The sequence below is a fragment of the Ochotona princeps genome, chromosome 3 (genome assembly GCF_030435755.1).
Source record: "Ochotona princeps isolate mOchPri1 chromosome 3, mOchPri1.hap1, whole genome shotgun sequence".
Taxonomy (NCBI): Eukaryota; Metazoa; Chordata; class Mammalia; order Lagomorpha; family Ochotonidae; genus Ochotona; species Ochotona princeps.
The window spans coordinates 25,698,871-25,726,795 of NC_080834.1; the positions used below are offsets into that span (position 1 = coordinate 25,698,871).

The 27,925-nt window shown below is 60.2% G+C and overlaps 2 protein-coding genes across 2 annotated transcripts in view; one reads left to right on the plus strand and one right to left on the minus strand.

Moving 5' to 3' along the window:
* Positions 1-3,945: 3,945 nt before the first annotated feature.
* POFUT2 (protein O-fucosyltransferase 2) lies at positions 3,946-15,016 on the plus strand. Its single transcript, XM_058661213.1, has 9 exons — positions 3,946-4,107; positions 4,668-4,918; positions 5,587-5,731; positions 6,428-6,538; positions 12,034-12,100; positions 13,067-13,192; positions 13,629-13,809; positions 13,954-14,077; positions 14,809-15,016. The coding sequence occupies exons 1-9, from the start codon at positions 3,977-3,979 to the stop codon at positions 14,960-14,962; spliced, it is 1,290 nt and encodes a 429-aa protein (XP_058517196.1). The 5' UTR covers positions 3,946-3,976; the 3' UTR covers positions 14,963-15,016.
* Positions 15,017-26,516: 11,500 nt separating this feature from the next.
* Positions 26,517-27,925, minus strand: part of ADARB1 (adenosine deaminase RNA specific B1) — a 31,672-nt gene continuing 30,263 nt past the window's right edge. Inside the window, exons 9-10 of the mRNA XM_058661560.1 lie at positions 27,679-27,857; positions 26,517-27,207 (exon numbers count right to left, since the gene is read on the minus strand). Coding sequence (XP_058517543.1) covers positions 27,028-27,207; positions 27,679-27,857 — 359 coding nt within the window. The 3' untranslated portion in view covers positions 26,517-27,027. The remainder of the gene's footprint in view (positions 27,208-27,678; positions 27,858-27,925) is intronic.

A 27,925-nucleotide genomic window follows, 5' to 3' on the forward strand; every position in this document is an offset into this window, starting at 1 on the left:
GCGTGCACCATGGCCTGTCCCACACAGAGCCAGGCCATTGCTGGGCAGGTCCCCCATGGTGGACGCAGCTGCCTGGGTACTAGTCTGACCAGCGTGTCTTCTGGGCTCACACTTGCCTGCTCCACCTGCTCACCCACGTCCTCCTGGCAGGTGAGGCCATGTCCTGTCTGATCAGCCTCATACCTCCAGGCCGGTCACCTCCAAACCCCAGACGAGAGGGGTGGACACACACGGCCTGAGCAGTGTCACCCACAGGGCACTGCCCCTGAGCACCAGCTGTGCTCCCAGCTTTGGAGAAAGGCAATGGAATCACACTGGGGCCGGAGCTTGCCGGCGCTTGCTGGCGACCAGCCTGGGTCCACCTGGACAGCCTGGGTCCACCTGGACAGCCCGCAGCATCCCCAGCCACTCCCCCGGCCCCGCGCTGCGCAAACTGAATCTGTGCTGTCCTGGCTGCTGCCTGGCGGAGAGGAGAGATGGAGAGAGAACTAGGGAGGAGACGGCTCCGAGCCCCTCTGCATGCCCAGTGAACAACGTTGGGCAGGGCCTAGCAGGCATGGCTACCACGGTCTGCTGTGGTCCCACAGCCAAGCCTGGAAGGGGACAGGGCCTGCGATGCCCAGTCTCCACTCAGGGCTGAGGGAACCCCGATCTCCCCATAGCTCCTCTGGGCTGAGACTGAAGGGTGGGCAGGTGAGTCGGCTCCCCACTCCCCGTTCCCAGGCATTCAGCAGAGCTGGGGAGAAGCTCAGAGCAGGACAAGAAGAGAAGGGCTGGGCCAGGGTGGGGGAGGATCTGGGAGTGCCATGTGTTTGGCACGGACACGCTGGGGAGGCTGTGCTGGGTGTGCGAGCTGCTTCGTGGGGCGTGTAGTGGGCACGCAAGCTGTGTCCATGGTGCTCAAGGCTCCCCCTTGGCCATGAGGGAGCGCTCTGCTGGCACCCCTGCCCCAGGCATGGTGCCACGGGCCAGCGGCCTCCGCCCTCCCTGCACGGGACTGGGTGGGCAGACGGCATTCATGTCTGTGTCTCAGGTTTCCCACTGGACAGTGGACGTGAACTGCTTCCTGGTCCGTGGACAGCTGTGGTCATGGTGGGGTCCAGGTGCAGCTGAACCGTGTTCAAACCCACATGCCCTCAGACAGACACAGCACCCACGCAGCCTGCATTGTCACCGTGGCAATTGCATGGAGGTGGACACACCCCAAACACGCATGTCCACAGGCAGAGCCCAGGGGCACACCCTGGACACCTGTGCTCATAGGCGAAGCCCAGGACATACCCTGGACATGTGTGTTCACAGGCAGAGCCCAGAAACACACCCTGGACACACATGTCCACCAGTGTTGCCCAGGGACACACCACACCCTGGACATGCATGTACACAGGCAGAGCCCAGGACACACCCTGGACACACGTGTCCACCAGCAATACCTGGGACACACCCTGCACACACGTGTCCACCAGCGATACCTGGGACACACCCTGGACACAAGTGTCCACCAGCGATACCTGGGACACACCCTGGACATAAGTGTCCACCAGTGGTGCCCGGGGACGCACCCTGGACACACAGAGCAATACCTGGGACACACCCCGGACAGCGTGTTCACAGGCGGAGCCCAGGACACACTCCAGACATGCGTCTGTCTCGCTCTCTCTCCCTCTATCTCTGCCTCTCCCCATCTCCGTCTCTCCTCTCTGCCCAGGGAGGCCAGGACGGGGGAGGACAGGCCCATTTGCTCAGTTGGGTATTTTGGCTGCCTCATAAGTCCCTCCTTGTGCCCCCCAGGGCTGTGACCCCACAGAAGGCCTCAGTGTTGCTCTCACTGGTGCCCCTCAGGCCACAGAGTGCCCACCCTCAGGAAATCCTCCTGCGGCCAGGAGGCCAGAATCGGAAACAGGAGCTCCCAGCCCTGGTGACTCACAAGCTGGCCCAGCCACGCATTTCCAGGGACAGAGCCAGGCTCTAGTGACAAGGACCTCTGGGGCACGGGGGTGCCAGTTCCTGGCCAGTTCCTGGGGTGGCCCCACAGGGTCAGAGCAGGGCCAAGGTGTCCTCTGCCAGGACCTTCATGAGCCCTCCATGTCTGGGGACAGAGAGGCCCCAGGACCCACAAAACAAACCTGCTGGGGTCCCTTCTCCATCAGGGGCCTCTCGGGGGTGCTCAGGCCTGCTCCGGGGGCTTGCAAGGGACAAGGTTGGAACTGTAGCCCCCAGGTTACCACAGCTCCGCTCAGCTCCGTCCCCAGAGCCTCCCCACCCCGACCCTGCCCCATCACTGCAGGGCGGAAACTTCCTCCACTCTGATCCAACTTCAGAGCCCATCCCCCTGGGAGCCCGGGGCCAGCGGCCGGAGCAGAGCTCTTCCGCCCTCTTGTGGCTGGTGGCCTCTGCTGTCCGGGAGCCAGCTCCAGCTGGGCACAGGCCCTGGGGGACAGCCTGTCTGCAGACCCTCTACTCTGATGGAGACTCCCCACGTTTGCCCAGGCTGTGCCTGAAATTCCCCCTCCTTCCCCACTCTCTATACACCCCAGTGAAGGAAGGAGGGCACCCAGACTGAGAGGCCAGCGTGGACCCAGAGAAGAGCCACAGTGCTGCGAGCACCCACTGCGGGCAGGGGAAGGTCCCCTGGGGCCTGAGCCAGGCCATGTCTGCAGGGGAGCTCATGTGTCCTGAGCTGGAGCCAGAGCGTGGGTGCTGTGCTGGCACTGCCGGGTCCCCGGGCCCTCCTGGGAGTGGTGGTCAGGGGAGGGTCCAAGTGGGGCCACCGCAGCCAGAGGCAGAGACTGGGCCCGCGCTGGCCCCCGGGGTGTCCACGGTGCCTTTGCTGAGCTTAGGGTACTCCGTGGCCCCTTCTGTTCATATTTATTTGAGAGAGACACAGAGAGATTGTCCAAGCCCTGGTTCTCTCTCCAACCGGCCACAGCGGTGCCCAGTGTTACCAGAACAGCCTGGTGGGTTCTTTCCTCTGCTTAGTGTAGAAATAGGGTGGAAATCACAGACCTCAAAAACAGAAAAATCCGGGAATCTGTTGCAGTCAGAAAGGTTTATTGGCGAAGGGTCCAGGTGAGCAGGGAAGGGGAAGTACCTCCCGGGAGGAAGGGGGGAGGTGGGGAGAGACACCAAAGGTTCCAGCCAGGGTCTTGGGATTTTAAACCTGACCCCTCCTTGTTGGGCGGGAACCTACAGGTAAGATGTTCCCCATTGGTGGTCTCTTAATCAGTTAGAACGGTGGGCGATGCTGGTGCCGCCCACCTGAAGGTGTGGCCAAGACCTCAGCAGGCCTGGATGGTCTCACTCAGAGCTGAGCCACCCGCAGCCAGGAGCCAGTAGCTCTTCCGGGTCCCCCACGTGGGTGCAGGGTCCCAAGGCTTTGGGCCGACCTCCACTGCTTTCCCAGGCCACAGGCTGGATGGGAAGTGGAGCGGCCAGGACACGAACCAGTGTCCAACAGGGATGACACCGCACTGCCCCTCCACCCGGGGAGGCTGTCTTTAAAACCGGGGTGCTGAGCAGAAGGTCCTCGGATCTTCTTAGGGGAGCACCTGTCCACTGCGTGGCCATGTGGACCGTCTGTGACCGCCACGGGTGGATTTTCCCCGTAGAGAGGGACCCCATGTGCATGTCCAGCCGTGGGCTCCTGGCCGGGAGGGGGTGGCCACGGAGTTCTGGACCCCACGGCCCTGGGCCCTCAGCAGGCCGGGCCGGCTCCCGCGGAGGCTGACCACGGCCATGGTCCCCCTCCCGTGCTGCGAGCCGTGGGCACCCTGTCCTCACGCGCGGTGTCCAGGGCCGCGCGGGTGTGGGGTCCTCGCCTCAGCCCCGTCCAGCACGTCCGGGGAGCACGTGCGCCCTCCGCACCCTCTGCAGGACCCGGGCCCAGGTCACCGCCTCGGGCGCGTTGCCCTGGAGACAGCCGACGCGCGCTTCCGGGGCGGGCCGCGGCGACGGGAAGTGCGTGGCCGCCGGGGCCATGGCGGCGCTGGGTGTGTTGTGGCTGCTACTCGGGGCGGCGTGGACGCCGCGCGGCGCGGCTTCGGGCGAGGAGTTCTGGCCCGGCCAGTCGGCGGCCGATCTCCTGTCGGGGGCAGCGGCACGCAGGCGGTGAGCGCGCGGCGTCCGCCGGGGGTGGGCACGGGGAGGGACCCCAGGGAAAGCGGTTGGAGCCATGGGGCTGTGCGGGTCCGTGGGTGCGGGAGGGCTGTGTGCCGCTGTACTGGGCCAGGGAGGCACCCCTGCAGACCCCGAGGACCTGAGCACCCGCTGGGCCCGGGGAGAGCCTGCGCCCCGGAGAGCCTGTGCCCCGGGAGAGCCTGCGCCCCGGGAGAGCCTGCGCCCCTGGAGTGCCTGTGCCCCGGGAGAGCCTGCGCCCCTGGAGAGCCTGCGCCCCGGGAGAGCCTGCGCCCCTGGAGAGCCTGCGCCCCTGGAGAGCCTGCGCCCCGGGAGAGCCTGCGCCCCGGGAGAGCCTGCGCCCCTGGAGTGCCTGCGCCCCGGGAGAGCCTGCGCCCCTGGAGAGCCTGCGCCCCGGGAGAGCCTGCGCCCCGGGAGAGCCTGCGCCCCGGAGAGCCTGCGCCCCTGGAGTGCCTGTGCCCCGGGAGAGGATGTGAGTGCCCGGAGCGTCCTGCCTGGGGCTGCCCGCTGAGCACACGCCCCCCTCCCCCCAGGTACCTGCTGTATGATGTCAACCCTCCGGAGGGCTTCAACCTGCGCCGTGACGTGTACATCCGCGTGGCCTCGCTGCTCAAGACACTGCTCAAGAGCGAGGATTGGGTGCTGGTCCTGCCACCGTGGGGCCGCCTCTACCACTGGCAGAGCCCGGACATCCGCCAGGTCCGCATCCCCTGGGCCGAGTTCTTCGACGTGCCCAGCCTCAACAGGAACATCCCAGTCATCGAGTACGAGCAGTTCATCGCAGGTGGGCGAGCTGCGCCTGGAGCCCAGGGTCAGCCCTCCCGCCACGGAGCTAGTGGGGGACCCTGAGACATCGCTGTGGCTCCAGACCAGGCTTCCGGTTTCCTGCCTGGGTCTGGCCCTCCTTGGTGTGCCAGGGACTGACCAGGCCTGACCAGGCCTCTTGCCTGGGAGCACGGGAGCTTATTCTTTGAGCTGGCTGGGGGGTGTGCCCTCACCCCCTCCTGAGTCAGCAGCCGCTGGGTAGCTCTGAGCACGCCCTGCAGTGTGGCTGGCTGCCCTGGATGCTGAGAGCAGGTGGCCGTGCCAGGAGTCTCCCCAGTTAGTCATGCCATGCATCTGTCCTGTGGGCCCTGCCCAGGCCACCTCTGACCACCTGCGTGTGGGCAGAGAAGGGGGTCGGGACGGCAGACCCTGCTCTTGGCTGCTGCTCCAGTAGGGGCAGAACCTGAGCTCCCAGGCCATGGCAGTGTTGGGGAAGGGCGGGGTATTGCGGGAGCGGTCAGGAGGGAGGGACAGCAGACAGACCCTGCCCGCAGCGGGGCCAGGCCAGGAGGACTGCGGCGGGGCCTGGAGGGGTCCCCCAGCTCTGCCCACTGCTCCGCTCTGGGCACGAGGCCACCCCCTGCGCCTGTGGCCCCCGCGCCATCGCGTGTCTCCTGTGTCTTTCAGAGTCTGGCGGGCCCTTCATTGACCAGGTGTACGTGCTGCAGGGCTACGCCGAGGGCTGGAAGGAGGGCGCGTGGGAGGAGAAGGTGGACCCGCGGCCTTGCCTCGACCCGCTGCTGTACTCGCAGGACAAGCACGAGTACTACAGGTGTGCGTGTGCCGGGGGACGTGGCTCCCGTGGCCTTCCCCAGGAGCTGTCCTGCGGTGGCCGCCCAGGCCACTCCCCGTGAGGAGCGCAGCCAGGCGGCCCCGGTGGAAATGGCCATCTGAAGCCAGACTGGCCGGGGGAGCACTCCTGGAATGGCCACTCTCAGCAGTGTTGTGTGTAGAGCCCCAAGGTCCGCTGTCATCCAAATGTTCAGAGACACATGGTCATGAGTCCCCACGTGGTGCCCAGGGCCTCCTGTGCCACGGGACCCCCCATGTGGTGTCGTGGGTCATGGGACCCCACGTGGTGCTGGGTCATGGGTCCTCACATGGTGCCCTGGGCCTCCTGGGCCATGGGACCCCACGTGGTACCCTAGATCTCGGGTCCCAACGTGGTGCTCTGGGCCTCCTGAGGCTGACCCACAGAGGTGTGGAGCTCCACCCGAGCCTCCCACAGGGGTGACCCAGACGCCTCACCAGGCAGTTCTTGACAGGAACTAGATGGGATGTGCTGGGATGACGGTAGCCCAGGAGGCTGTCCAGCCTGCTGCTGCTCTGCCGGCCCCAGATGTGTGGCTGTGGCTGCGTGCTCCGTGGTGCAGCTCTCCCTGAGCTGAGCGTAGGGCCGGGACACGTGTGCGTCCTCTGTCGCCAGTGCAGATGGACCAAGGGGGCTGCTGTGGGCTTTATTTTGCAGAGGCTGGTTCTGGGGTTATGAGGAAACCAGGGGCTTGAACGTCTCGTGCCTGTCAGTCCAGGGCTCCGCCTCGATCATGGCGCCGGTGCTGCTGCGGAACACTTCTGCCCGGTGAGTGCCCAGGCCAGGTGCCCTCCCTCGGACCTCAGGCTCGGCTCCCACGTGTCTACAGTGGGAGGAGGCTGCCTGCTAGGGAAAAGCCCAGCCCAGGGCCTCTCTGAGCAGTGAGAGGGGGAGCGGGAGGGCTCTCTGACCCTGGGGCCGGGGTGGCCATGTTCAGGCGGGATTCCTGCCTGTCTGGGCCTGTGTCTGGCTGCAGCGCACAGCAGGTCCACCCCGGCCCTCTCCCAGCCCTGTACATGCTGTGTTGGGGCCTGCCAGTCTCCCTGCTGGGGGTGGGGTGGGGAGTCCAGCAGGAGGACACGTTGGAGGGCGTACTCCTGGCACGTTGGAGGGTGGGGTTCCTGGGACCTGCTGGGATTGTTGGAGTCTTTTTTTTTTTAATTAAAAAATTTTTTTTTTACATTTTATTTTTATTATTATCATTTTATGACACAGTTCCACAGGCTCCTGGCATGTCCCTTATCCCCTCCCCAACTCCCCCACCTAGTTCCTCTAGATCGTTACTAACATACAGTTCCACAGGCTCCTGGCATGTCCCTTATCCCCTCCCCAACTCCCCCCACCTAGTTCCTCTATATCGTTACTAAAATACAGTTCCACAGGCTCCTGGCATGTCCCTTATCCCCTCCCCAATTCCCCCCACCTAGTTCCTCTATATCGTTCCTAAAATACAGTTCCATAGGCTCCTGGCATGTCCCTTATCCCCTCCCCAATTCCCCCCACCTAGTTCCTCTATATCGTTACTAAAATACAGTTCTTCATACACAGTCATATGTCCATCATTGCGGGCATGGACAGTGGCAGAGAGTCCAGCATCCTATTGTCAAGATATAGTAAACAGTTTCATTGTAAGTCCATCTTTGTCTGGAAGCAGAAATGCATATTACATTGTGTCCTCACATCTGGATGCTAGTCTCCATTTCACAGCTACTGTACATCCCCTTACATGAAAAGTCATGATACAAAATCAACAGTAGAAAGAAAAATAGAAATTTACAATGCCATAAGTTAAATGACATGTTACTAGATATGACAGTCTCCATTACACAGCTACTATACATCCCCTTAAATGAAGAGCCACAAAACAAAATCAACATCCGGGAGAAAAAAGAAATTAACAAAACCAGGAAGTTAAATAACATGCTACTAAATGACTAATGTGTAGCTGAAGAAATGAAAATCAAGAACCTTCTTGAAGAAAATGATGCCACTGTATGATCTACGAGTCACTGAATGATTTAATCAGGAGACAGTGTTTTGAAGAGATGAAACCAACAGAAAACAACAAAACCCATGCGATAGAGTTTCCGCTGATCTTTGTTGAAGTGTGTCTCTTCTAGACAATAAACAGATGGGTTTTGTTTTTAATCCAGTCTACTAATCTATGACGTTTGATTGAGCTTAAACCATTTACATTCAGAGTTTAGTATGTATGGACGGTACTTTGGTCCTGTCATTTTAGGAATGGGTTGTTCATTGGTTTAGTCTTCTGTTGTCATTTTACTGGAATGTTCTTCCCATTTGCCTTTGGTTTTGGTAGGTGCTATTCCTCTTCTCTGTCAAGAGAACATCTTGAAGTATCATTTGTAGGGCAGGTTTGGAAGAGGCAAATTCTTGTAACTTTTCTTTACTGTGGAAGAATTTTATTTCCTTTTCAAAGACAAAAGAAAGCTTTGCTGGATATGTTATCCTAGGCCGACAATTTTTTTCTTTTAGAATCTGGAATATGTCACTCCATTCTCTTCTTGCCTGTAGAGTTTCCTGTGAGAGATCTCCTGTGAGCTTAATTGGCATTCCTTTATATGTCAGTTGATTTTTTTCACGTGCACATTTAAGGATCTTTTCCTTATGTTCAATTGAAGAGAGCTTGATAATCATATGTCGTGGTGAAGATCGCTTTTGGTCAAGCCTGTTGGGAGTTCTGTGCCCCTCCTGGATGTTGTTTCCCAATTCTTTCTCCAGAATAGGGAAATTTTCCTTTATTATTTCATTAAATACATTTGCAAACTAAGCTTCTCTTTCTGCACCTTCTGGGACTCCCATAACTCTTGTATTTGGCCTCTTAATAGTGTCTTTCAATTCTTGAATACTGTTTTTGGCCTGATCCAGCTCTGCTTCCAGCTTTTTGTTTGCTTCCCCCTGATGACAGGAAATACCTTCCAATTCTGAGATTCTTTCTTCTGCTTGCTTCATTCTATTTTGGAGACTCTCCACTGTACTTTTAATTTGCTCTACTGTGTTCTTAATTTCTGATATATCAGCCTTGATTTGCTTTATTGCTTCCTTAAATTCTTTGAACTCTTGCATGAGCTTCTCACTGTTGATCAGAATCTTTAAAATGAGTTTTCTGAATTCTGTGTCCCCCATTTTCTCGATGTCTTCCTCAGTTAACTCTGTGATTGGCATAGGGTTTTGCTCCTTTGCAGGGGAGTTTTCAGTAATATTCATTGTGCCTTTGTCTCTTTTGCTCTTGATCATTGTACTTCTGGTTGGCAAAGTCTTCTCCTTGGGGCAGGTTTCTAAGCTTTGTCACCCACAGGTCTACAATGCAATTTTACTTATTGCAGTTGGTACACAACTTTTCCTTGCAGCCACTTGTGCCACAACCTCCAGCGAGTTCCAGGTTTGGGTTCTTTTTTAAAAGATTTATTATTATTGGAAAGTCAGATATACAGAGAGGAGGAGAGACAGAGAGGAAGATCTTCCATCCGATGATTCACTCCCCAAGTGAGCCGCAACGGGCTGGTGCGTGCCGATCCGAAGCCGGGAACCTGGAACCTCTTCCGGGTCTCCCACGCGGGTGCAGGGTCCCAATGCATTGGGCCGTCCTCGACTGCTTTCCCAGGCCACAAGCAGAGAGCTGGATGGGAAGTGGAGCTGCGGGGATTAGAACTGGCGCCCATATGGGATCCCGGGGCTTTCAAGGCGAGGACTTTAGCCGCTAGGCCACGCTGCCGGGCCCCCAGGTTTGGGTTCTTATGTTAGATTTCCAGTGTGGTCTCCACAGCCCCAGCTCCTGGCTCACCACTCTTCACCTCCTGTGATACCGTGCTGAGGCTGCACCGTTGTCTCTGCAACCTTTCTCCCACTTCCAATTGAAGCAGGTCCCAGGATTAGGGAGACACCAGGTGTCCTATTTAGCTAGGTTGTTGGCGGCGCTAATCTTGCTGGAACCTGTTGGACATTAGGTCTGGGTGCCACACGGACCTATTTTGATCCATACGATGCCACAGTCAGTATTATTTTCCTGTGGGACCAGTGCAGTCACGGAACTCAGTGAGTTCTTGCAAGCTCAGCACATGCACAGTTCACTGTTGTCCCCTGCAGTCCCATAGCTATTGCCACAGTGTACAAAATGGCACCTGCCGTACCACCACTACAGTTCTTGATCTGCTGGCCATTGTCTCTGAGGGCTACCCAGACCTGTCTTGGGTGGAACCTGTAGAATGCCACATTGCTGCAGTTCACTGAGTCAGAAAGGAGTTCACTCCCAGCTCAGTATATGCTCAGTCCTTTCCCTTGCCTTTGCCTCCTTATGCAAAATGGCGCCCAGTTCAGCTCTAGGGGGCTGACCAGGCTGTGAAGTCCACCCTGTTCTCGCACTGCCCTTCTGGGATCTGCTGCTCTGTCTCTGCTCCTGGTCAAGTCAAACAGACCAGCAGGACGGACAGGTCTTTGTCTGGGTTCACCTCCCAAGCTCCCAGTGAAAGTCCCTTCCCGCCTGGTTGCTGGTGGAGTTCCGGCTGCTGGTGGAGTTGAGTTCGCAGTTAGCTGAATGCTGCTGGGGTATCAGTCACTGCAACACCACCCCGTTGTGCCCGCTGCTTTCCTGTGTCTGTCAGTCTCCAGGTACCCCTCTGCTGTTGTTCTGTCTTTTCCTATTTCCTGGAATGTGTCCTCTCTGCTTCATCCTGATTAAATGTTTTTCCGTCTGTTTAAACGTGTCCTTACGCTATTCCGCCATCTTGATTCTCAACTGTTGGATTCTGAGGTCATCAGCCCTTTTGGTCCCTTCCTCTGAGTCCCCCATGTCCCAGTGACAGACATGAGGGTGTCCTCCAGGTCGAGACACCCCAGGACCCAGCCTATCCCAACATGGCCTTGCTGCCACTGCTGTGACTGTGCAGTCACCCGGATTCCCTTCCTCCCGTGGGCCCATGGGAACGGCAGTGACCCCATCCCAGCATTGACCCTGCCCACCCAGGGAGACTCTCAGGCTTCAGGGAACCCCCGTCCTTGTCTAGGCGTGAGGTCTCACCTTGCTGCTAGGCCTCCACGGCGTCCATGTGTCTGTGACCATGGTGGCTGGGCCTCCACAGTGTCCGTGTGTCTGTGACCGTGGCTCTGTCTTCCACAGCGTCGGTGTGTCTGTGACCGTGGCTGGGCCTCCACGGTGTCCGTGTGTCTGTGACCATGGCTGGGCCTCCACAGTGTCCGTGTGTCTGGGACCATGGTGGCTGGGCCTCCACAGTGTCCGTGTGTCTGTGACCATGGTGGCTGGGCCTCCACGGCGTCCGTGTGTCTGTGACTGTGGCTCTGTCTTCCACAGTATCCGTGTGTCTGTGACCGTGGCTGGGCCTCCACGGCGTCCGTGTGTCTGACCGTGGCTGGGCCTCCACGGTGTTCGTGTGTCTGTGACCGTGGCTGGGCCTCCACAGTGTCCGTGTGTCTGTGACTATGGTGGCTGGGCCTCCACGGCATCCGTGTGTCTGACCATGGCTGGGCCTCCACGGCGTCTGTGTGTCTGTGACCATGGTGGCTGGGCCTCCACGGTGTCCGTGTGTCTGACCGTGGCTGGGCCTCCACGGCGTCCGTGTGTCTGTGACCATGGTGGCTGGGCCTCCACGGCGTCTGTGTGTCTGTGACCATGGTGGCTGGGCCTCCACGGTGTCCGTGTGTCTGTGACCATGGTGGCTGGGCCTCTACAGCGTCCGTGTGTCTGTGACCATTGTGGCTGTGTCTTCCACAGCGTCCGTGTGTCTGTGACCGTGGCTGGGCCTCCACGGCGTCGGCGTGTCTGTGACCATGGTGGCTGGGCCTCCACGGCGTCCGTGTGTCTGTGACCATGGCTGGGCCTCCACGGCGTCCGTGTGTCTGTGACCATGGTGGCTGGGCCTCCACGGCGTCCGTGTGTCTGTGACCGTGGCTGGGCCTCCACGGCGTCGGTGTGTCTGTGACCGTGGCTGGGCCTCCACGGCGTCCGTGTGTCTGTGACTGTGGCTGGGCCTCCACGGCGTCGGTGTGTCTGTGAGTGTAGCAGGCTCCATTTGCTAATCCTGTTCCATGTCCTGCTCTTTGCTGTTTCTCCCTGGGGTAGGGCAGATTGTGTGACTCTCGGAGCCTCCATAACTTGCCCTGGGCACCTGCTGGGTTCTGGGCGTCTCCCCAGGCCAAGGCCCCCCCCACTTTTGCTCCTAGAGAGACAGCTGTTTCTGTTTGGCTTTAAGCATCGACCGCGGCTTGCTTTCTGCTTCCTGTCCCAGGTCGGTGATGTTGGACAGAGCTGAAAACCTGCTGCATGACCACTACGGAGGGAAGGAGTACTGGGACGTGAGTGCCGTGGGGCCCGAGATGGACCGTGGGCCACCTGGGTCTCAGAGGCTGGCTGATGCCCTCACAGCACACAGCTCCTGGCTGGGGTATCAGCATGGGCATGGGCTGGTCAGCCCCGCCTCATCTACCTCCCCACTGTGTGGGAGCTTGCCCTGGGGCTCTCACTGGTGGCGCTGGGGCGCTCGCTGGTGGCCCTGGGCTCTGAGATGGTGGCCCTGGGCTCTGAGATGGTGGCCCTGGGCTCTCGCTGGTGGCCCTGGGGCTCTCACTGGTGGCGCTGGGGCGCTCGCTGGTGGCCCTGGGCTCTGAGATGGTGGCCCTGGGCTCTGAGATGGTGGCCCTGGGCTCTCGCTGGTGGCCCTGGGCTCTCGCTGGTGGCCCTGGGCTCTCGCTGGTGGCCCTGGGCTCTCGCTCGTGGCCCTGGGGCTCTCACTGGTGGCGCTGGGGCGCTCGCTGGTGGCCCTGGGCTCTGAGATGGTGGCCCTGGGCTCTGAGATGGTGGCCCTGGGCTCTCGCTGGTGGCCCTGGGCTCTCGCTGGTGGCCCTGGGCTCTCGCTGGTGGCCCTGGGCTCTCGCTCGTGGCCCTGGGCGCTCGCTGGTGGCCCTGGGCTCTCGCTGGTGGCCCTGGGCTCTGAGATGGTGTACTTGTTCCTTCTGCCCTGGGGGAAGCCTGAGTGACCAGAAGCCCCTGGTGCCAGGAATGGAGGCGGTCACAGGACCAGCGGCCCCCCACACCCGTGCAGAGGTGGGGCTTGCGTTGTGGGTCCGCAGTGAGAACGCAGGGAAGTGCCCAACTAGCGTGGTCAGGTGTGACCCGCGTGGTGCTGGCCGGGGGCACATTGTCCAGCGGCCCGCAGGGACCCAGCCTGGGCTCTGCGACCTTCCCAGGCAGCTTCACCCAGCCACCTTTCTCAGCCTGGGTCGAGGTGACCAGGTCAGCCATCAGCTGTGCTGTCCCCGCAGACCCGGCGTAGCATGGTGTTTGCCAAGCACCTGCGGGCGGTGGCTGACGAGTTCAGGAGCAGACACCTCAACTCCACTGATGACGCGGACAGGACGCCCTTCCAGGAGGACTGGACCAAGATGAAGGTAGGCGGCCTGAAGCCGGCAGGGCCGGAGCTGGACGGGCCTCTGGTCGGCACCCCCAGCCTGCTTTCCTCTGACGCGTGCCGTGTGGCCCCGTCCCTCCATGCTCATCCTCATGAGCTTCACGGAGGACAGATGTGTCCCTGCCTGTCCCCACTGGCCACCTGGGGCTGTTGGGGAAAGGCACTGCCCAGGCTGTAGTGCAGCTGCGTGCTCGGCTCCTGCCCGGAGGAAGGAGTGAGCAGTGTGCCTCCCACGCAGCCGGTGTTTCACTCACTGTGGTTCTCGGATCCCACACCTGCAGGGTCGTGCGCCCTGTGCCTGGGACGCCCCCACGCCAGGGCTCCTGTGGCGTCCTTCACCCTGGCCGCATGGCTCCCGCAGGACCGGGCGCCCTTGGCCCCAGCCTGGCCACTGACCCCGCAGGCTCCTCTTGCAGGTCACGCTGGGCTCGTCCCTCGGGGGCCCATACCTGGGCGTCCACCTCAGGAGGAAGGACTTCATCTGGGGGCACAGGGAGGACGTGCCCAGCTTGGAAGGGGCCGCAAGGAAGATCCGCAGCCTCATGAAGACGCACCGGCTGGACAGGGTGTTCGTGGCCACGGACGCCATCAGAGCTGGTGCGGAGCTCGCCCTGCCTGCGGCTCTCCTCCAGCCCCAGGCCGTTGTCGGGGCAGAGCAGTGTGGCCGGCTGCCAGCCAGCGCCTGTGGGGTGGGCAGGGGTGCCTGAACCACCCCGTCTAGCGGGCTCTCTTGCCTTGCAGAGTACGAGGAATTGAAGAGGCTGGTGCCCGAGGTGGTGCGGTTCGAGCCCACCTGGGAGGAGCTGGAGCTCTACAAGGATGGTGGGGTGGCCATCATCGACCAGTGGGTCTGCTCGCACGCCAGGTACTGCCCGCCACGGGCCCTGGGCACTGGTGCTCGGAGTGGGCGGGGTGCCCATCACTGACCAGTGGGTCTGCTCGCACGCCAGGTACTGCCCGCCACGGGCCCTGGGCACTGGTGCTCAGAGTGGGCGGGGTGCCCATCACTAACCAGTGGGTCTGCTCGCACGCCAGGTACTGCACGCCACGGGCCCTGGGCACTGGTGCTCAGAGTGGGCGGGGTGCCCATCACTGACCAGTGGGTCTGCTCGCACGCCGGAGTCGGTAGGATGTGTGCAGGGACCACTCCCTGGCCTTGGCCTCCGTCAGAGTCCCATGCCAGGAGTTGGCTTCACGCTTGGGTCTCAGGCCAGCGTCCTCTGTGGAGAGGTAGTGCCTTGCCCAGCCACTTGCTGCTGTCCCGGGCAGTCCTCCCAGGTGTGTCCCCAGAGCCGGCTTCTGGGAGAAGCCAGAATTGGGGCACGCAGTCCCCAGCCCAGCCTGGCACTGGGGCCCCTGCGGCCTCACCCCACAGCCCTGCTCCAGCCCGCACCTGCTCTGGCCCCGGCTCTTGGACTGGGCCCTGGGTGTCCTCAGGAGCGAGACCAGCACGCAGCACTGGCAGTGGGATGGCAGTAGCCCTGGTGGTCAGGGTCCTGCAGGGCACAATGGGGAGGCCCCGGGGACCTGAGGACGCTGGGCCAGTGCGGGAGAGTGCCCGCTGCCCCGGGTAACCCGCACCTCTGTGTGCCTCAGGTTTTTTATCGGCACCTCGGTCTCCACGTTTTCTTTCCGGATTCACGAAGAGAGAGAGATCCTGGGCTTGGACCCCAGGACGACCTACAACAGGTTCTGCGGCGACGAGGAGAAGGTGTGCGAGCAGCCCACCCACTGGCCGATCACGTACTGAGCCACCGGCCCTGGTCAGCGCGGGACAGGCCCTGCTGGCCCCTCGCCCGCGAGGCTCAGCCAGGGGTGTTGGGGTGTCACAGGCGCATTGCCAGCAGCCGCCATGTCCCCCCAAGTGGGTGGGCGTGGGCCTTGTGTGCCGAGGCCTCACGGGGCACGGCAGAGTGGACGGGAGAGTGTCCAGTGCCGGGCCTGGGTGAGCCTGCCTGCCCTGGAGCCGGGTGAGCCTTTGCCACCCAGCGCCCGGGAGACTCGGGAGCAGACGCTGTGGGTCTACAGGTTCACGCGTGGTTTTCCGTGTCTCGCCGTCCCCGTGGGAGCCTCGCCTCTAAGCAGCTCCTGGCGGTGCCCGCACTGGGCAGGTGCTTGGGGTCAGGGTGCCCTTCTGACCCCGCCGTGTGGCAGTGACCTGTGGCCGTGTGGGTGCTTCGGGGCTCTGCCCACCCGCCAGGGTGACCCGCCCGCTGTCACTTGGTGACAAGGGACACGTCGCTCAAAGCTGTGCTGGTAAATAACGATGTATTTATTCTGCCTCTATTTGTATATCCTAACAGTAAATTTTCTACAAAGCCAGAACGCGTGCTTTTCCTCTGCGTGGCCAGCAGGGGAGGCGAGGCAGCTGCCAGGGTGGCCTAGTTCCTGGGGCAGGTGGACCGTGGCCTCTGGGTCACGTTGCCACGAGGCCCGCGGGCCGGATGTGACCCCGAAGCCTCTCACGGGGCCCCAGGACGCGCACTGAGAAAGCAGGAGGGACACGGGCCCTACACAGGCGTGGACACTGCGAGGGACGCAGGTGAAGTGCGGGCACTGCTGGCGTGGGCAGCGCGCTGTGTGGTGACGCCGGCATCATGTGTGGGCAGGGCCTGAGTGGGGACGCTGGGTGAGGTGTGGGCAGGGCCAGAGTGGACGCCGGGTGAGGTGTGGGCAGGGCCAGAGTGGGGACGCCGGGTGAGGTGTGGGCCCACTGTGTGGTGACGCCGGCATCAGGTGTGGGCAGGGCCAGAGTGGGGACGCCGGGTGAGGTGTGGGCAGGCTCCGTGGCCTGAGGGCTGTGCCCGGCCCTGCGGAGGAAAAGGGGTGAGGGACGGTGTTTGTTGTGGGAGGTGAGTATGAGGTTCTGGAAGGGGAGGTGGTGGTGGCTGCGGGGCCGCACGTGGGGTCGCCTGCGTGTCCGTGCTGGCCGTGTGGCGTCCACAAGCTGTAGTCCAGTGGGGCGGGGAGGGCGTCTCGGGGTCCGGCGCCTTGTCCTTGGCCACGGCCCCAGGTCATGGTACGTCCCTGGTCGTGGCACGGCCCCGCCCTTGGCCACGGCCCTGGTCATGGCCACAGCCCCGGCAGAGTGAGGGCTGAGCGGCCAGCAGCCCCCAGTGGGGTTGGCAGTGGGCAGGCTGGGCCGTGGGCACCGAGTGGCCGCCAGTGATCTTTCTCCCTCTCTGTGTATCTGCCTTTCCAATAACAATAAACATCTTTTTAAAATTCATGGTTTTTTCTTTTTTTTTGGAAAGAGATTTACAGAGCGAAGGAGAAAGATCTTCCGTCTGCTGGCTCACTCCCCAAGTGACCGCAACAGCCAGAGCTGAGCCCATCCAGAGCCAGGAGCCAGGAGCCTCCTCCGGGTCTCCCACACGGGTGCAGGGTCCCAAGGCTTTGGGCCGTCCTCGACTGCTTTCCCAGGCCAAAGGCAGGGAGCTGGATGGGAAGTGGGAACAGCTGGGGTTAGAACCGGCTCCCATGTGGGATCCTGGCTCATGCAATGAGCATGCGTCCTGACCTGGATGGGAGTGTCTTGGAGTCACTTTCCACTGGTCGTCTTTCCCTAACCCTGAGGGTCGGGGGAATGTCCTCATCCCCTCGGGGGGAATTAGGGGCTTGGGGTGGCCATGGCTCACCGGAGCCTGCTTTCTGGGCGGCCCTGGCAGCGGCTAGTGCCACGGCTTTGGGCTTGTGAGGCAGCTTCCAGCGTGGGGGGGTCTCTGCCATGCCTGAGGCAAGGTCGGTGACCCCCTGAGCACGGACGACAGGGAGGCCAGTGGGAGTCTGGGAGGCAGCCTGCCCCGGCTCGCCTGTCCCTGGGTCACTCCTGCAGCATAGCTGGCTGGCTCTGTGGGCCCTGGACCGGAGGAGCTGCCGTCACTGGCAGCCCGTCTCAGGCCCGGCCTGTCCTAGGCTCCACAGAGAGCCAGAACCTTCCGGGCTGAGCCGGGCAGGCAGGCTTGCGGGAGCCCAGCTTTCATGTGCATCACAGTCAAGTGGGCTGCGGGACAGACCGGGCAAGCGTAGGAACCAGGGCCGGGACCAGGCCTCGTGGGGGCTATTAGGGGTCGCCCCCACTAGCTCATAGATCCTGTTGGTGAACGTGAGTGCCGAGTAAGAGGTGGGCAGGGTTGGGCTGGACCACAGCATCCATTGGTTAGTACAAGAGACGAAATTGGAGATAGAACTGACCCAGCAATTGCTACTACCAGTGTGTGTGTAGGCTGCTGTGGGTGACGGCTGAGCTGGAGTCTGTACTGATGAACACACGTCAAAGTCAGGTCGGGGGTCACTGCGGGTGAGGCTTCTGTGGGGATCCCCCAGCGGAACCGCTGGACTCAGAACTCCAGCCGTGGAGAGGACTGCAGGCTCCATGCTCTGACCGTGGAGTGCATGTGTCAGAGCTGGGCCTCCTCAGAGGCGCGCATGGAGCAGTGGATGGCATGGCCAGGGGCACATGGGAGACACGGCAGTGCCCTGGAGTCTGCAGAGGACACCTGGTACCACAAGAGAGGATGGAGGACAGAACAAATCATCAGCTGCCGGAGTCCAGCTCCAGCTGAGTTCGGAACTCGCAAAGGGTATGTGGATGAGGCGCAAAGAGAGAGAGAGAGACGGACCACTAGGATTCCATGATCATCGTGGACAATGCACGAAAGCTGTCCGCTTTATTTATACAGAACCAGTCAAACTCTGGCTCAGACTTTTTACGTCATGGTCAAGTGGGTGTTTCTAAGGGTAATTCTGCCGTTTGTTTCACCTTAAAGCAGGATGTTCTCCATCCTGACCCTGTGGTCAGGAAGTTCTCAATAAGCCGTGCATATCAATCAGTAACACATTCCTACTACAACCCTCATTCTGCAACTTAGTCTTGAATCAGCTAAGGGAGGAAATGCATCGCAGGAGGAGGGACCTAAAGATCAAAGAAAGGGAAAGAACAGATTCCCACCACACCTGTGGACTTAGCACCCTTGACTAGCACATGGTCAATGGGGGAGGAGGATCCTAAGCATAGGTTTCTGCTATACCCTTGATTAGCATAGGATCAAAGGGGGAGTTAACACCCTTGATCAGCATATTGTCAATGGGGGCAGCTGTGACAGCAATAATGAAAGGCCTTTTAGCTAAAAACGGTATCAGCAACATCAGCTTCTAAGCTCACATTGGTAGTAAACATTAACTTCGCAGAGGCAGACAGTGCCTAAATAGATTACAGAAATCTCGCGGGAAGTTCCTTGCGGCTCTGCCTGCAATGAAACAATACTCTTCCACCTTCCTCTCTTCCACACCCATCACACGGACCCCAGCAATCAACTACCCCAGCCAAGAGTTGGCAGTGAATACCTGGGCAAACAGAAACTTTGGGGGGACTGTCAGCAGGGAGACCTTGGAAGGATTCCTCATCCTTTTCCGTGAGATAGGCAGCATTTCAGAACTATTGAAACCAGTCAAGCAGAACCCTCGGGGAAGGCCCCACGGGAAGGGAAGTGGAGCAGCTGGGATGTGAACTCCAGGGGACTCTGGATGGTATGGGGTGGTGGGGCCGTTCCCCCTCCCTGGGTGCCCCTTTCTGGCCCTGTTCAGTGCTGTCCTTGGTGCTGACTGTAGACTCCCATATAGAGACTGGGTGGAAAGGGTTACCTCTGCACCCACCCACGGTGTCCACAACCTGCTGGTCACATCCAGCACGAGGGTGGATGGGCTCAGGCTCAGACCATCTTAGGGATGGCACATGGCCATCCCAGGAGTGGACGCTCAGCCCTCAGCTGTGGCTCAGTCAGCCCCATGGGATCCAAGATTGGGCAGCACTGAAGGTCCCCATTGTACCTACCCTTGGCTGCTTCTCTGGGCAAGAGGATGCTGGCAGCACCCATGGCTTCTCCTGTCCACAACGCAGACAGGCAGGTGGGGAGTCCTGATGAGGAGTGGGTCTCCCCCATGCCAAGGTGCCCGGGCTACAGGGGTACACTGCCGACTGGGGGCAGCCAGGAGTGTGTGTGAGGCCCTCAGGACGCACCTCACCGCTTACCGTCTTCTTCCTCCTGGGGCTTCAGGACACACAGAGCAGAACCTGCCCAGCTCCTTCCATCCCTGACCCAGCAGGGCAGCTCTGCCTAGGATTCTCACGGAGCCCCCTCCCTGCAGGGCTTCCCTGGGCCCTGTGCTGTCTGGAGGCCCCTGTGACAGGGCCAGGGTTCGCGAATCCTTAGTGAAGTGAGGGGCCACGTGTCTGGGAGGTTCACTCCACCTCCTATAAGGCGCTTCCTGCCCAGGGTTCACAAGAGCCTGGCAGAGCCCATGGGGGGTGGGGGGCTGGCACTGGGACCATGAGCCATGGCCGTCCCTACAGTGTGTGGCACTATGACAATGCCACCACACGTGCTGGGACTCCCAACCACAGCTCCCTGCTCCCTCCACTCCGCTAACTGGCATCTCCTGAACAGAACCTTTGCCCAGGGGACAGAGGACAACTGCTGTGGCAGCACTGCCAGTCCCAGCCTCCTTGCTGGGGGGTGGCAGCTGGACCCCTCCACCCCCCACCCATGCCAGCCCAGGCCCCTCCACCTGACTCTCCTCTGGGCACAGCCATGTGCTCTGGGTCACATTCTAGCCAGCACCCTGCCCGCTGCTCACTCACACCCAGAGCCCTTACCTTCTGGGCTTGGAGCTGCTGGGGTCGACATGGCCCCTCCCTGCATGGGAAGGACCCTGGGCCGCATGGGAGGGGTGGTGTGCTGGCCCACTGTGTCCCGGCTATGGTCAGTGGCCAGCTGTGTGTGGGGGGGCTGCCGCTGGACCCGCCTGCCCCAGCCTGTCCTCTGCCAACACCACAGACAACATGCACTGGCCACCTCTTCCCTGGGGCTCCCCACAGTGCTCCGAGGCCGACTTCCCAAAGCAGACTTCTCTTCCTCCTGCTTGCCCCCAGCATTCCCTGCAGGTCCCTGTGTCTGTCCTGCCCACAGTTCCCATCCTTGGCACCAAAACTGCAGGCAAGAGTTGGCATTTTTAAAAATAGTCAATTACTTGAAAACTCATCGAGGTCTTCCATCCAAAAGGCCGAAGCCTGGGTCTGCTACGCCATCAGGTGCGTTGGCTGCAGCCAGAGCGGAGCAGCGGGGCTGGAACTGGTGCTCACGTGGCCACGGGCCACAGCCCTGACCTGTCTGTGCCATGGTGCCCGCTTCGGGCCCACATGCTGCAGCTGGTCATGGTGTCTTCTGGCGTCTGTGCCAACATTTCTCGTGTTGCAGCCTCGTAGATTGATGGGGTCCGTGCAGGTGTGAATAACACGAAGGTGTGAAGAGAACAGCTCCCTGACTGGCAGGGCCCAGGGAGCTACCAGCTGCTTGGCAGGGCCTAGCGGATTCATCTCTGACCACCTTGACGCAGTTTTCACCCCCCTTTCGCATGGGCACTCAACCATCCCACTAAGAATTTTGTATTGAGGCATTGTCTGCCCCTGTGAGATGGCTTTTACAACCAATGTGAGCTTAAGAGTTAATGTTACTGAGGATGTCCTGGTGAGTGGGCCTTTAACTGCACACAGGAGTATAATTAAGTCCGTGTTGTTTACCCATTGCCATAAAATCTGGCCCAGATATTTAGCATGCTTTCTGGGAAATGGCTTGATAAGAGGGACCCTAAAAGCTATCCTGTTACTGGGACCCTAAAAGCTATCCTGTTATAGTTACTGTGACCCTAAAGGCCATCCTGCTATGACAAAGAACATAGCTACTGTGACCCTAAAGGCTATCCTGCTAAGGCAAAAAATATAGTTACTGCGATCTTAAAGGTTAGCCTGTCCTTGCAACTCTTTAGAACACAGAAAATGTAGTTGCTTTAGCTGCTTTTATAATTTTCTAACTAGCGGAAATATAGGGTGATTTTACTAACATCATAAAGAAATACTTATGATTATTGTTTGATCACTTATGAGGTTATAGGACCTGCAGTTGTAGAGGAACTTAATGTTTGAAACCTTTTGTCTTAGATCTTCATGTTTTTTCTCTCTTGATGTATTTCTCCCCTTTAGTGATACATAAGTTGTAGAATAAGAATTGTAGTAGGAGTGTATTACTGCATAAGATGTGTTGTCTACTGAGAAACTCTTGGTTGCAACGTTGGAATGGATAATGCCTTGTCTAATACTGAAACAATTTGTAGAATTGTCTTTGGAAACACTCACTCATCCATTGTAGAGTTGAAACTTAAATAGAGTAACTTAGCTCATTGCTAACTGCAATTCTTTCCACAGTTATTACCCTTGCTTTACTTGTTTGGTTAACGAACTGTGTGAGCTTACAGACCTAATAGCCAACTAATGTCAATAACCCCGATCCCCATAAACCAAGGCCCCAGACCTTTTATTCAAGGTAGGGGTCTGATTGTCACAAGCGGCGCCTAGGTTAGAGCCCAGACCTGAGGAGAGCAGATGAAGACTGGCAAGCCAAGATAAGCAAGGAATGTGGAATCCTTCCTCAATCATTTCTCAAGAAGTTGTAAATTGTGCCCCCCTGAAGCTATGTCAAAAGGCCCCTAAGAAAAAACTTTGTATTGCTTCTGTATAAATAAAGCGGACAGCTTTCTCGCTTTGTCCACTACGATCAAGGAATCCTGGTGGTCCGTCGCCTTTCTTTCTCTCTTCGCGCCTCATCCACGCACCCTTCACGAGTTCCGAACTCGGGCTGGAGCTGGACTCCGGCAGTAGATGTGGTCTGAGTCACGCTTGTCAGAAACGAGAGCAAAATTTGGTTCCCCTGCTGGTCTTGACAGGTGTTAGCCAGGGCTCGGTCTGAGTTCTGATTTTGCCACTATACATGTCGGTGGACCCTGAGTGGAGGGGACCTGGGTCAGATTCCAGTCCTTCACCGGCCGTCAGCTCTGTCAGGGTTTCACTCGTGCTGCACTGCTTGCGGCTCGAAATCACTTGGCCTGAGGCTGGAGTCTCCTAGCAGGCCGTGGCTTTCACCACCAGCTCCCTGCTGGTGCCCCAGGAAGCAGCCAGGGCTGGTCCCAGGGCTGGTCCCAGGGCTGAACCCCTGCATCCACATGGGGGACCTGGTCATGCAGCCATCTGGGGAGTGGGCCAGTGGTGGGAGATGTTACCATCTCTCTCCTGCTCTGTGTTAATGCTGTTTGTAAAGTTGAGAAGTGTGCATGCCTGTGTGGACCACTAACTAGGGTGGGGAGGCAGCGGCACGGAGGAAGGAGGGTGTGACAGATGTTCCTAATTTCTCCTCTTATATCCAGGGGATGGAGGGAAGGTGAATTTGGCTCCTTGTTGCCAAATTTCATGAGCACCCAGGAGAAGGGATGGCCACTTGCTGTCATCTTAGGGACCCTGGTGTGGGGAAGAGTGTTGTGAGGGTGTTACTTGAGTGGTTTTGATTTCATTGCTCCAGGATACAGAGAATCTTTCTAGAAACCTCACCTGGGGTGACCTGAGACCTGGCTTTGGCGTGGGTCGGCACACACCCCGGTGAATGCAGCTGCCTGCTCAGTCCCACCCGCAGCCCTGGCTCTTCCACACAGACTAATGGGTGCTGCATACTGACCTAACACGGCCTGCCGTGGACCTGGCTCTTGGGTACACCAGGGGCACTGTAGCCTGGTCGGGGTCACCCCAGTCCCAGTTCCTGCACATGCCTGTATGCCCCTGCTATACCCCAGCTGGCTCTTGTGCATACCCAGGGTGCCTGGCCCACCCCCAGCCCTGGCTCTCACACTCACCAGTGGAAGCTGTAGCTGAGCAGAAGAGTGACCACAGTCTCCCTTCCAGGCTCATTCCCACACTTACAGGGGATACCACGGTCTAGTCTGACCTGACTTACACCCGGTCCTAGAGGGGTCAGCCCACAAATCTACTACAGAATCTGCCTAGACCTGGTTCTCTTGTTGCTGGTTGGTGTCATGGCTCAGCCCCACATGGTCCACTCCCTGTCCCAACACTCACTGGTGGGTACAGAGGCCCCCGGCCCCACATGGTCCACTCCCTGTCCCAACACTCACTGGTGGGTACAGAGGCCCCAGCCCTCACTTTTGTGTGTGCTAGTGGGGGGCAGGTGGCCCTATTTAGCCCAGTCCAGATCTCCCACATGGTTGGGTGTCCGGGTCTGACCCAGATGTGCCCTCTGGTTCCCTCCTCCAAGCCACCCAGTCTCAGCCCCCTTGTCTACCTGTGGGTGCAGTGGCCTGATCTGTGGAACCCCCCAGAAGCCCTTCCACACCTGTGAAGCACGCTCTTTGCAGCTCCCACTCCACACATGCCCAAGCCCCCTTCCCTGGGGTGATGCACAGCCCCCATGCGTGTTTAAATAATGATGAAGAAAGAGACCCCTGGCTCTGAGGGCCAGTTCTGTGCTCTGCAGCCCCGTCCCCCCGACGGTCATCGTCCCTAGCTCACCTGAGAGCAGCCTTCGGAACGGGATCTTTGTATTTTTGCCAGCTCAGCACTCTGTGAAAGGCTGTCACCAGCCCTTTGCCCAGATGCGTCTCCCTCGAAGCCTGGTCCACTGCAGTCCCCGGGGCACCCTGCTGGCTGCTGTCCCGTGGCTCCCTGCTCCTCGGAAAGCCGGTGACCCAGGCTGGGCCTGCTTCCTCAGGGAAGGTCAAAGCATCTGTGTGGTTCACAGCGACATTAAGAATCACTGAGAAATGTTACAGAACACGTTGATGTGTGACGAGGCACTGAGGGCTCCAGCACTAATCCTGGAGCATGCAGGAGGCGTGCCCCACTGTGCATGTGCGTGAGGGGCCCGTGGGCATGGACCGCAGGAGGGCCCCTGAGCTGCATTCATGGCTCCTGCCCCAGCCTGGCCCCAGTCTGGCCAGTGCAGGCTCCGGGGAGTGAACCAGGGCGTGGAAGATCTGTCTCTGAAATTGAGAGTTGACATCTCAGGATTCCTTCCCATGACCGTGAGTGGAGTCCCAGGCAGCGGTGGCAGCTCGGAACGGCCCTTGCTTAAGGCTGTTCTGACTGGGGCCTCGCCCTGGAAGCCTCCTAGGAGCCCAAAGAGGCAGGACATCTGGCAGGCGAGGATGGGCAGCCCGCTGTGGTCCCCCTCCTCCTGGTGCCCCTCCAGCCCACGTGCCGTGTGCATCTGGTGTCTTACCTCTTGTTTGGGTTGCTTCGTCTGAGGTGTTGGCATCCTTCCTGGCAATGTCCCACAAGGCCCCTGCCCCAGGCCCCTCAGCGAGTGCCCGGTGGACTTGGGGTGACAGGGTCAGCGAACATGCACTCTGCCCACAGGGAGACCCCACACCTGTGCACGCACAGCCCTTCAGCGGACCCTGAGTACACGTCACTCAGCGTCCCGCTGTGTCCCAGCTCTGGCCATTGGGTCCCTCCAGCCCCTCCCCTGCACGGCCTTTCCCGACAGGCAGCTGCACTGCTGTCCCCACCCCACCTCATCCCACAGGGTTGGGGGAACACATTCCGTGACAGGAGGGCAGGCTTCAAAGGGTCTCTGTGCTACAGTAAATTTCTTTGGATTTTATCTTCCACGGGTGCTGGAACGGGAGGTGGTGAAGCAAGAACAGAGGGGTATGGGTGCCATGGGCACCGGGCATGTCATGGGGTGGCGCCTGGGTGGGGCACGGTGTGAGTAGAAAGTAAGACGCAAGCCGTGCCATGGTCGTGAAACGTTTATTGGTGCCGAGAGCACTCGGCCCTTTGTCTACAGCGACAGCGTCTCATGCGCGGCCTGCGTGAGGTCATGCGGGAGCGGGCAGCATGTACAGACGGGGCGCGGCACCCACCCCGTCCTCACGCTCAGGGAGATGGGACATGGCAGGGGACAAGGACACACGGACACACTGCCCCTGCACGGACACAGTCGGGGCTGCCAGGAGGACGCTGTCTCCATGGGGACGTCGGCTCCTCGCTGACCGAGGCTGTGGCTGGGGCGGCCCTGAGTTCTCTGGGGGAACCGTCTGGAAGCAACGGAGGCGGGGGTGTCCGGGTGCCCCCACAAACAGGACGGACTCTGGGGCGTCTGCAGGTGCCCCACAAATAAGAGGGACTCGGGGGCATCCATGGGTGCCCCCACATACACAGATGGATTCTGGGGTGTCCACAGGTGCCCTCACAAACAAGACGGACCCAGCCCGATGAGGAACAGAGAGAGGGAAGGACTGGAGGGAGGAGGCGACGCTGGCTCGGTCCGGTGTTGGCCGGCACGTGTCCACGGACGAGGGGGCCGAACCTTGAGGACCATCTCCTGGGGGTACAAGCCGGCCCCGGGGGGCAGAGGGCTCCCACTGTGGCTGCCCCATGGATGGCCATTGAGCACTGGGGTCCCGGGCAGTCCAAAACAATCCCTGTGTGTTCAGCTTGCAGCAGCGGCTTGCCTGCCCACCTGCCCGCCTGCCTGCTTGCCCGCCTGTCCACATGCCCCCAACTGGCTGCTTAACTCAGAAGACCTGCTCCTGGTGGTGGAGGCTTTCCTGTGAGGTGGGCTCAGCGCCAGCACCCTGCCCAGCTCAAGCTGCCCGGGCACTGCCCGCTTGGCCTTGGGGCTCCGGGCCAGGCCCTTTGGGAGCCTGCCTGTCCTCTGTTCTCAGGAACCGCCCAGACCCCATGTATACAGGGCTGTCTAACCAAAGTCCATATATTTTTCAAAAACTAGGTCCATCTCCCAATCCCCATTAGAAAAAAATATGATTTCTAGAAATGAGGACACCACCTCGCAGGTGCACAGCCACTGCCCTGTGGATGGCCTACACGTGGGCCTGCAGGATGTGCCCATGGGGCTTCCCCAGTGGGACAGCCCATCCTGGCGGGGGCCCCCATGCCCACTGGGCTGATGGAAGCTGAAGGTCCCTGCTCTGCCAATCTTGAGCCTGCCATGCCCAAGTGTGGGGTCAGCGACATGTGCCCTGGCTCTGCTGTGTGGGAGTATGCTGAGGCAGGGCCACTCCCCGAGGCTCCCCTCAGGACACCCTGCGCCACGGGGGCATCCTGGGGGCGGAGGGCACTTGCTGCTGGCTGCTCTGTCCTGAGTCGGAGCAAGGCACCAGGGGACCCCCCAGCAGAGGCTGCAGGGAGGGGCCCGGCCACCTGGCTGGCCCAGGGTGGGGGAGCTGAGCAGCCTTCCTGGCCCCCACCCAGGTCTGTCCCCAGGGCGCCAACAGCACGCGCACTGGCCCCGTCTGGCTGGGCTGCTGTTGTCTCTCCACCCCACTGGCTCCTGGCAGCCGCCACCCATGTCTTCCTGACTTGGACAGGGGCAGTGGCCTCTCACTGCTTCCGCCCTGTGCCACCAGCTCCCCTGAGGACGTGAGGAACACCTGGACAGGACCCAGGATCTTGAGCCAGGCTGTGCGCAAGTGGCCCCGTCCTGCCCTGTCCCTCGCTCTCCTGGCAGGAACACAGTCCATGGGACATAGAAGGGGCCTGACAGAATTGCTTCTTATTTTATAGACCACATTCCTAGCTCTGAATAAATTATTTATTCAAGAATTTTACACAAAGGAATTTCTATTTGCCTAAATTGATGGAAGCCCTACTCAGTAGAACTCAATTTTTAAACGTAAATCAAGTTTAGAAGCAGGTGCCAGGGTGGTGCTCAGGGAGGTGTGCTGAACTCAAGAGCCCGGCGCAGGGGATGGCGGCCCCGGACCCAGCACCCCACAGGCCCGGCCTCAGCCCTGCTGGATGCCTGTGCCTGCCTTGGTCCAGGGTGTGGGATGCGGGGGACGAGGCAGGAGGCGCCGAGGGTCCCCATGGTGCCCACACCCTCCCCGAGGTGAGCACAGGTCCCAGGTCCCACCACAATACTCGGGACGATGCTGGGCGACAAATGACCCTGGTCAGGGTGTGAGCGAGAACTGGTCCTGCTCCGTGGGCTTCTCCACCCAGGCGCCCAGCCCCGCCTTGACGAAGGCCGCGAAGAGCCGTGCCTTGGCGGCCTGGTATTCCTTGGCTGCCAACTTGGACTCGTGGTACATGCTGGGCTTCGTGATCTTGGCGCGCAGCAAGTGGGGGGGCGCCTGCAGAGGGAGGGACAGAGCTGGGAGGGTGCTGGAGGCAGAGGACTCCCAGGAGAAGTGCCTGAACCACCCAGGGGTGCCTGGGGTGGCCAGCATGGGCCAGGGCATGTCTGCCTGCACCTCCCACTCTAGTGTGAAGGCTGGTCCCAGAGCAGAGGCCTCAAACACGGCTGCCAAGCCAAGGAAACCTCCACTGACCAGCCAGCAGGCCACATGGCGGCCACCACAGCAGGTGCACAAGTGGACCCCAAAGCTGCACAGCTGCCCAGAGGGGAGGGACGTGGGGGGGGTCCTCCTTCTGAATGTGCGTGTGGCCAGAGGTGGCTCTGCAGCCACCTGGACAGGCTGGGCCACCCGGGGACCGAGGACACCTGTGGAGCGTCCAGCTCCCAGTGTGGCGGCAGGAGCAGAGAGGCATGGGAGGAGAGGCTCTGTGGGGAGGTGGAGGCAGTGGCCGCGAGCCCTCAGTACCTTGCCGTGCACGCGCGTCCAGCGACAGAACAGTGCGCGCTTACACAGGCGCGACGCTCGGCCCAGCTCGTCCTTCCCTGTCGTAGCATTGATGACCTCGATGGCCGAGTCACCCACTGTCCAGTTGACGCTGAAGTTGGGCGCCTTTCCTGGCTGTCGTGCCTCTGCGTTGCTGATGCCTGCAAGGTGAGAGCAGGGTGAGCAGGCCCCGTGCACACTGTCAGCAGACAGACGGGCGCGTGTCACG

What these genes read in the sequence shown, in the direction of transcription:
- POFUT2 (XM_058661213.1), top strand. Translation starts at nt 3,977, where the DNA reads ATGGCGGCGCTGGGTGTGTTGTGGCTGCTACTCGGGGCGGCGTGGACG. An exon ending in GACAAGCACGAGTACTACAG is followed by an intron (nt 5,732 to 6,427) that starts GTGTGCGTGTGC and finishes TTTATTTTGCAG; the next exon opens with AGGCTGGTTCTGGGGTTATG. An exon ending in GAGGGAAGGAGTACTGGGAC is followed by an intron (nt 12,101 to 13,066) that starts GTGAGTGCCGTG and finishes CTGTCCCCGCAG; the next exon opens with ACCCGGCGTAGCATGGTGTT.